At 40.6% G+C, this 9650-nt stretch overlaps 1 protein-coding gene across 1 annotated transcript in view; it reads right to left on the bottom strand.

The window, feature by feature from the left end:
- STAMBPL1 (STAM binding protein like 1) overlaps positions 1-9650 on the bottom strand; it is a 19812-nt gene continuing 10162 nt past the window's right edge. Inside the window, exons 6-11 of the mRNA XM_015565304.1 lie at positions 9550-9650; positions 8365-8489; positions 5868-6005; positions 2211-2323; positions 1173-1272; positions 1-326 (exon numbers count right to left, since the gene is read on the bottom strand). The exon at positions 9550-9650 is cut by the window's right edge and continues 12 nt beyond it. Of these exons, the coding sequence (XP_015420790.1) occupies positions 270-326; positions 1173-1272; positions 2211-2323; positions 5868-6005; positions 8365-8489; positions 9550-9650 (634 nt within the window). The 3' untranslated portion in view covers positions 1-269. The remainder of the gene's footprint in view (positions 327-1172; positions 1273-2210; positions 2324-5867; positions 6006-8364; positions 8490-9549) is intronic.

Genomic DNA, 9650 nt, shown 5'->3' with positions numbered 1-9650 from the left:
TTATTGTTTGCAGCATAATTTATTATCTGGTCATAGTAGTTGGGGCCATTAATGGATATATTGATTTAACATCATTGTGACCACTCTTGAGACAGAGCAACCCAAAAAGAAAACTTCAAAATGCACAAGCGCAATAAATATCAAACTTTCTGGTCTAAAATGTATAAATATAAAATATCAGTCACTTCTGGAAACATCTTAAGAAAATCCAGGGACCACATGTCCATGGGCAGGTATCCGGTGGTGATGGTGCTAATCTTCAGAACATATCACCTCAGATCCAGCACGATTATTTTTATGTCTTTTACCAACACATGTTTGCATACCTAGGAAAGAAAAGAATGTCTTTAGATCATAATGTTAACAAAATTCTCTTTAGGGAGGGAATATGAATTTCCTAATTTAAAAATGGTCCTAATTTGAAAAAAATATTTCCAGTAAGAACAAATGTAATCATGTGTAACCATTTTCAACAAAAAGAAAATATTTACAGAGGCTGCCAAGTAATTTTTATTTTAAATAAATATTAACTTCAAACTAATGTTTCTCAGATGTTACCACCAGAGAACCACCAAGGAATCAGTTAGAAAGAAAAGCTGTAGCCAGATAATGTTTCTTTTGGGCTATACAATGCTAACTAAGAAATTACTGTTATGAAAAAAATTACTGTAGCCACATTATGTGGAAATAATTCATGAGACATTCGATATCATTTTATTTAAGAATTGTTTGCTTACTTGGAATCTGAAGAAAACTGTATTTAAGTATCACACAGATACATAAATGGAAAGGTGACATGGGCTAGTAAGTAAAATAATAGTCAGGACAAATTACAAAGAATACTTAATGTTCTAGATAAGAAAACTCCAAACGAAGCACTACAATATTTTATCCCATATTATACTGCTAAAAAAAGCGAGGAGGTTAAAAAGTAAACATCTGTGCCTGTTCAGCATGGTTCAGTGGTTGACCTTTGACCTATGAACCAGGAGGCCACAGTTCGATTCCTGGTCAGGGCACACGCCCAGGTTGCGGGCTCGATCCCCAGTGTGAGGCGTGCAGGAGGCAGCCGATCAATGATTCTCTCTCATCATCGATGTTTCTCTCTCTCCCTCTCTGAAATCAATAAAAATATATTGTTTAAAATCAAATATCCAACAGTGTCTACTCACGCTGAACAGCCTTGGTTCCTTGGTGTGCGGATGAAAGCCCTTCTTCTTACAGGTGGAGACCTCGAGCATGCCAGCACTGGTGAGCCGGAAGATGCCGGTGCTGAGTTTCAGGGTGAAGGAAAGGTACAAAAATTAAGGATCATCTGGGCTTTCCTGATGCTTTATTTGAATGGCACAAGCATATTCCTCAAATGGGAAGGAGGAAGGCACCACAAACTAGGAATTCCACGGTGACTTTTTAAACCAATCTTACGATGACTGGCCTAGAAGTGAGAAACCCTGGAGGGGCCAGTGCGAACTCCAAACACCTGCAAGATTATCCCAGGCAAGAGGCAGCTGACCGCTGGGGAGACCACAGAGGAAACACTGAGGCCCCCTTGAGGAGACTGCAGGTGGCAGATCTTTCTAATTGTTTTAACAATGGCAATAGTGGTGATTGCAACAGCAAATATTTACGGAGTGCTGGCTGTGGGGCCAGGCACGATGCTAAGCCCTTTACATAGACTGTCATCTTGAGTTTCATGCTCACATCAACCTGTGATGGGCAGGTGTCAGGGATGAAATGGCCCAGCCTCATGGTGGTCAGGCATCCTGCTAAACACACCAGTTGAGGGTGGAGACTGGATTCCTATATAACTTGACAATGAGTCCTGTGCTTATAATCACTCTATAATAATAATTGTCTCCCAAACCTAGAAAGGTTTTGGAGGCAATTAAATGAAGGCTGGACATTTTCCTATAACAGGAAATAACACAGGAGAACTAACATCTCAAATGATAAACTGGAATAATAACATCCAATTTATTTATCCACTTCAAGGTCATGGTAACTGGAGAAAGAGAACCAGCAATTCTCCCACTGAAAAGGACCTTGAAAAGCAAGACTCTAGAGCTAAAGAGACATGGGAACTGGCTGCCACCAATCTTTTCCCTCAAGGGCATGGTGTGTCTGCCTTGTGGAGGGGACACACTTGAACCCAGGAGCCCCAGTCCCAGCCTCACTGGAGCCCATCCACGTACAGGTACTCATTCACTTACTCATTATGCTTTGGTGAACACACAATGGCAATCGCCTCTGGCAACATGAGCTGATAGGAACAGTGAGTGTGAAGATCGACACTGGATAAGAAAGCCGTTTGGGTCGGATGTGTCTATGGAAAAAGAAGAGGACAATCTTATGGGGTAGCTGAGTCTTAGCCAAGGCCACAGACCATGCAAAGAGAAAACTAGTTATTTGCTATTTCCTTCTTACCATCATTAACCAGATAGAAACTTTTTAAAGTGTCTGCTGATATATACCTTCCTTGTTTGCATCTTTGGAAAAACTATGACTTTGAGAAGAGTTTCTTGGGAGTGCTCACGTCCGTTCTGCTTATTGGAAAAGACAGAACTGGAAATTAATCATCACAACTCATCTAAGGAGACACCTCTATTATTATCTCAATTTTCCACACAGGGATCCTGAGGCTCCTTTAAGTAATTTGCCTGTGGTGACACAGCTGGTCAGGAGCAGAGAGCTGTGACTGGAAACCCAGAGGTACTTTATACAAACTTTCGGACACAAAAGGAAAGTTTTCAATAAATTCCCCACATGGTGCTTTTACCCCTATGTGCATCACCATTCCCTACCAATGGGAGAACGGAACTCTACAGGTTGTTCAAGGTGTTTGGGAGTCATCTTGCACAGCCAATAAATATGCACAATGCAAGAAGGAAGAGATCAAAAAGTAAAGGAATTATCTTTCAGATTTGGGGCTTAGATACACACGTATTTATGAGAGACAAGTCAGAGGTTCATACTTGGTATGAAAAACCCGTGCCGCCACAATGATTTTTAAATTCACAGTCAACACAATTACCCTCAAAAAAGGAATGTGACCATTTACATCATGAAACCCAGGTCGTTGGCATGCACTGCTGGGTCTGGCTCCTCCACTAGCTGTACAACACTGCGAAGGTTCCTTAACTTCCCCATGCCCATTTCCTCGACTCTAACACAAGGGTAATCTTTTCTTCATGGAATTATGAAAAATTAAATGAGACAATCCACATGAAATGCCTAGCACAACACCTAGCACATAGAATCAAAACCATTCGCTGGCGTTCATTTAACGTTGTCATCACTAACGGGCATGGGCTCATAGAGATAGCTTCATGCCATTGTTTAGAAGAATAGCTTGTTCAAGAGATGTACGATTTAAAAATTCTTCTCTACTTTATTTACTAGAATGAAGATAAAAATCCATTCATATCTATTTACAGAACGATACATGTTCTGCAAAGAAAAAAGTAACTCTTGGTCTGCAAAGACCGAGATCAACGGAGGAGTGGAAATTACCTCATTTTTTAAAACCCAAATCTTTAGTGAAGGCATGGGTGGGAGGGCCTGACTGCCTGTTACCTGTCTCAGTGAAAACCTTCCCTTGATACAGAGAGCCATCTAGGCCTCGGTGAGAAAGTGAGACGTGTTCAGAGGAACTCTAGGGCTCTGGAGGCAGCAAGCAGGCTATCAAGTAGACCAGTCACTCGCCTGTCCTTTTCATTTCAAACTGAATGCACATAAGGCATTCTGAGCCCTTTGTTGCTGCCAGGAGGAATCACTTCTACTCCATGAGGACAACTGACCCATGGGAGAATGGTGCTTCCCTTCCCCACCTTTTTTATGGAAAAAAAAAATGATGACGATGATGGTAACAATAGCAGCAGATGTCAATTATTGCAATAGAACAAATGACTTTTCATGAATTATCTCATTTAATTCTTACAACAAGATGAGAGAAGTGTTATCATTCACCCATTTTACAGATGAGGAAACCGAGCTAAGCAGAAGAGTTAATAACACACTGAAGGTCATACAGCTCATTAAGCTGAAAAGTCTAAACTCAACTCCAGATCTGTTTGATTCCAATTCAGCACTTATTTCCTGTGACTAATTTATATCTGAAAAAAAAAATTAGCTGGAGAATTTGTTCCTATCATTGTGCCAATGAAAATCTTCACAAAAAGTCATTACAATCACTGAAGTTTAGACATATAGCATTTTAGTGTTTTCACTGAACTGTAAAAATTGGTATAGTGAACTAAACAAAAAGCAAAATCCTAGAATTATGCCAAATCCATTACGTAAATGACCCAATTTCATTATTGCATACATTAGATACCTAGGACATCAGGGAAAAACTCTGATTTCTAATTAGGGAAATGTTTTATAAGATAAACTAGCATTGACTTTTCGATGTAAGCAAATTTAATGGGCTGTCATTCCTCCTAAGTTTATGTTACAATTTATTTGCTACAATTATTTTTGCTTTAAAATACTTTTTTGTTACAGAAAATCACATTAAATAATCCCTTAAATTCAGCAATTTCTAAGCAAACAGTAAGGCACATTACTTACTGTTAAGTAAAACAAATAGATATAGGGAATGTTTTGCAAGCTCTTCATTATAAATAATCTCTTGTATTTGAGAGGCAGTTTATACTTTCACAAGGCTTTCAACCTGGCATCTTGCTTACAGCTCACACAAATCTGGTGAGGAGAGAGGGTTTACATTAGCCCCACCTGGCCCGTGAGAGAACCTGGAAGCAAGGAGGTTAAGAGTCCTGACCAAGGGCACATGGAAATTTACAGGTGAATTCTCCTCTCCTCTCTTGAATTACAGAACACCAAATGTTCCGTGACATTGTGGGTACGGATGTGTGTAGGTGTGTGTGTGCGTGTGTGTGTGTGTGTCCTGCCCCTGTTCAGTCCTTCTCTATAAAGCAAGTAAAAAATGGTCACATCATCATTCGTCAGGGGCTCTCGAAGGTCCCTAGGATGTGCCCTGGAAATCTTGGCTGGGACCCCCTAACGGCGGGATGACTTGTCTCTACCCCAGGCCCAGATGTGTGAGACTGAATGGAAAAGTATCCCCCGAGAGATTACACTAAGGATAGAAAAGTAGAGTATTAGCACCAAAACCAACAACTGCAATTTTCTGAGTTCCTAGAAAAACGTGCTAAGGAATTCCCTGACATCATTTCATCTAACACTCACCATCACCTTAGGTCAGTTATTCTGATCCTTGTTTCATGGATGGGAAAGCTGATACTCAGACTGCGTTAGTAACTTGCCAATGAACTCTTAGCAGAGCTGAAATTTAAACTCACATCTTTTCATTCCTAAGCCCTGGTGAATGGGAGGAACCAATATTTTCAGCCCCTTCCTTTTGGCCCTCATCTGTGGCTTGTGTATACAGTTTATATATCATTGGCCTGCCAGGAAGGTACAATGGAATATATGGTCCCTACTTAATATGTACAAAAACTTGTTTAAAAGAAACATTTTCCAACATTTTCTTAAAGGGAAAGGGAACATTAATAATTGTCTAGACAAATTAGTTACAAATCTCACTAGGCCTCCATTCTACTCTGTAAAAATCATCGAAACAAGTCACTAATTTCCAGACGTCTCTCCGTCTTTTAACCCGGTAGAAAAAAACACAATATAACCCTCGCCAGGTTCAGATTTGACAGGTTTAGACTTAACATTGAAGACAATGCTTTGATGTGATGACATTGATTGGACTTGAAAAATATTGAAAGGCTGGGACTATTTAAATTAAGCTGAATTTCCTCAAGGAGGAAAATAACATCACACACACACACACACACACACACACACACACACAACTGAGACCCAAAGGGCAAACGTACATGGATCCATCCCAGAGTGAGGAGGCCGTGCTGATCCTGAACACTGAATAATTCCTCCACGTTCTCCACATCGCAGTAGTCTGGGCCCGCAGACTGCTTTGGCACGATGATGTGGGTAATGGTAAATTCGTTGTGCGTCTGAAAAACAATTAGGAAAAAGGTATCATCTACTGACAGAGGAATAAAAAGAAAAGACCCGGCAGAAAAAAATCCATATAGTCCTGAATTTTCTGCCCCACAACTTGCATCATCCCCCCACCCCCCCAGCCCTCCCCCAAACACAATTCAAAGACAAAGTACAGGTACTGAACTAGGAAATGAATTATTTGCCCAAATTGTGAGTCAGCAGTTTGGAGCTTGAAAGCCATTTTCACAATAGAAAATCTACCATAAATAGGTATTAGCATCCTAGACCAGTGATGGCGAACCTTTTGAGCTAGGCGTGTCAGCATTTTGAAAAACCCTAACTTAACTCTGATGCCGTGTCACATATAGAACTTTTTGATATTTGCAACCATAGTAAAACAAAGACTTATATTTTTGATATTTATTTTATATATTTAAATACCATTTAAAAAAGAAAAATCAACCAAAAAAAAACGTTTCATAGGTTCGCCATCACTGTCCTAGACTGATCTATGGCAGTTTAGTTAATAAATAATGTTTGGATATATTACATCTATAATGGGAATATCAGAACAAAATAATAGTGGGTTTATTTGGAGGGGGGAACTAGTTCCATACCTTTGTGTTGTTACTAGAGGACATTTCTAAGGCTTTCCGAGGTTGATGGTCTTGTTTTTATTTTAATTATATTGGATTTCACTTCCTGACTTACGTCTTTCTTCTACTATTGGTAGACTCACTGAGATTTTCCATAATTAGGTTATCTTTTGGATTTGCAATTAGATCAAGAGAAAGTTAAAATAAATTACCCGCCTCCAGTAAAAGATAAGAGTTGCAAGAAAGAGGGTTATAAAAAGGTGCCAGGAACCTCAGTAAGAGCTATTATGCTGTGTTTAGCTGTCCATCCCTCCACACCATCCTTCTTTGAGCTCAGAAGCTGTAGACTTCTTTCTAGTCTTAGGGCTTCCCTGCAAACTGGCCACTCTTCCTCCAGCCTTCATTACAGCTCTTCCCTCCATCCCAGTCCCCCGTTCACGGCTCACTTTATGTATCCTGCAGGCGTGGGGTCAGCATCACGTCTTAGACCCTCCCAGACAATGTCAGTTTCCTAGTTACACATCTTCTTGACCCTGCACTTCCGCTAAGAGCACCCAGCCCCATTTCTAATTAATCATCTGTCTCAGTCTTTGCAAGTGTCATGTAGCAAGGACTGTGGCTGTTGTAGGCTACTGAATGCCAACACCTAGCACAGTGTCTGGCACATATTTGTCTGATGAGGGAAGGAAGGAAGGAAGGAAGGAAGGAAGGAAGGAAGGAAGGGAACTTAGCACAACACATGGTCCTGGGAGGAAGCATCCACAGCACACTGCCCCCTGAAGGGCAAATAAGGTGACCAAGATGGCTGGTCGTTCTGCTGTGCTTGCCCCCTGCGCTTCCTTTCTCCTAGGAAAGGGGAGGATGGAACACTGGAATGCTGTAGGAGAATGTGTACTGGAGAATAAAACAGCATGTATTCAATTACACAACAGTTCTTACGCTGAATGTTTAGGGCCGAAAATGTTCCTGTACCCAGACATAGAAACTTATACCCAAGGAGACTATGAAAGGCTACTTCCAAAAATATATTATTCATCTTTCTTGCAAGTAAGAAATTAATTTCATCTCCTCTCTTTTATTTCCTTCTATGTTGACACTGTCTTTCATCACATATTTCAGATAAAATCTTCCATACTTAAATAGGGCCTGTGCCATAAGGTTTCGTTTGTTGAAACTGTTGCCTTACAGGAAGCCACAAAGCCCGAGTTGTACTGCACGCATATCTGACAAAGCGGTGGCAAGGAGATACCTCCCACAGATAAAAGCAGGCAGAGTTAATTATATAAATGCATGTGAAACTAACAATCGCAACAAAAATCTGTCTTAGAAAATTAGATGGTTCTGAAAATCCGAAGACCTGAAATTTTACCATCCATGTTCTAGAGCAGCGGTTCTCAACCTGTGGGTCGCGGCCCCTTTGGGGGTAGAACGACGCTTTCACAGGGGTCGCCTAAGACCATCAGAAAACACATACATAATTACATATTGTTTTTGTGATTAATCACCATGCTTTAATTATGTTCAATTTGTAACAATGAAATTGGGGGTCACCACAACATGAGGAACTGTATTAAAGGGTCGGGGCATTAGGAAGGTTGAGAACCACTGTTCTAGAAGGATAGTTCATGAATAAAGACAGCAGTTTTATGAAATTAATCTCTGAAAAGTTAATAATATTTGCAACTCATAGGATGCTATAGTCTGCTCTGCTTATCACAAGAACATCAGCGCTTTGGAAAATTTCCTGTGCAGAGACATGAAACAAAGACCATACCAGTTTTCCACAGAGTATTCCACAGGTTTCTATTCCTCTCACTGTATTAGATTCTGCCAGCAGCAGAAATTTGTGGCAAAGATCTCTTGATAAAACTACACATCGCAGTCCTTCAACCACTAAATCTGAGAAACAGAAAAGGGAGAAGAAGCTAAAAAAACCAAATCTTACAGCCCATCCTTCAAAACAGTTTTTGGTGAGTGACTGCAAATAAGTATAAATATCAAAAATTAAATGATCGGATGCTCCACTTTCCATGTGTTAGTTTAAAACTCTTACAAGTAAACAGTGACTAGAAGGAAGGTAAGATTCCCTAAACTTATAAATAGGTGGCAAAGTGCAAGCACTTTTACATTTCATGCCCCAGATCAACTATGTGCACGGATGCACGAGTTTTGTTCTGGCTCAAAACCAATGTACTGTTAAGTCACAGGCTACACAGACGTCACCTTACATCCTGTAAGACACAGGATGGATACTCTTTACTGTGTTTCCCATCTGTTTCTTATATCTTTATGAAAGTTGGTGGTAAGTAAAAAGATGGTGTTTTCAGAAATAATGAGCAGCAGCTCAATTTATACACTGGTTGTCTACCATGACTTTTCAAAAATAAATAGAAATACAAACTCAATCAGTGTCTGCTGGGAAGAACTCCTCATTTGCTTCTGAAAACTTGCCAGTACAGACATGGCAGCGCCCAGCAGCACTAATTGTTGGCAGAAACCCATAATCCATCTGGAGGCTAACGGCCCCATGCGCACGAGATCTTCCTGGCCTAGGGCAAGGCTAACCATTTACATTCAAACTGCCAAGTTCTGGACAAACAAGTTTCTCAACATCTTTCACCCCCAGCATACAGTGTTTAAGATTCACGTGTTTCTTTGATAAAACACATGAAAGAAAAAAAATAATGCTTGGAATTCTTCTATTTTAGACTCTCTGTACCGTGACCGAATACAGCCCCATGTATTTGAGTCTCTGCTCTTTCAGGGGCAAATCCTGAATTTTCAGGTTCCATATAGTACAAGCCACATGGTACAGAAGGATTAGCTCTGTCTACACATTAATATGATGGAGGGGGTCCTACCACGATTGCTAACGAAATGAGGACCCTCCCAGATGTTCCAGAAATACAGCCCCGTTAGAAGAGATTCAGTGTCTTGCAGGGGCCCATTTCACACTTACTCTGAACGGCACTGAGGGTAGCAGCTGGCTTTAAGGCCCTGTTGACCGGTGGAGAGTGGCTGGCGTAATTGGTGGCATCGCTTTTATTGGGTTGGTCGGCA

The sequence above is a fragment of the Myotis davidii genome, unplaced genomic scaffold (assembly GCF_000327345.1).
Source record: "Myotis davidii unplaced genomic scaffold, ASM32734v1 scaffold2260, whole genome shotgun sequence".
NCBI lineage: Eukaryota > Metazoa > Chordata > Mammalia > Chiroptera > Vespertilionidae > Myotis > Myotis davidii.
The sequence above is the reverse complement of the archived record's forward strand: the minus strand, read 5'-3'. Positions and strand labels throughout refer to the sequence as shown.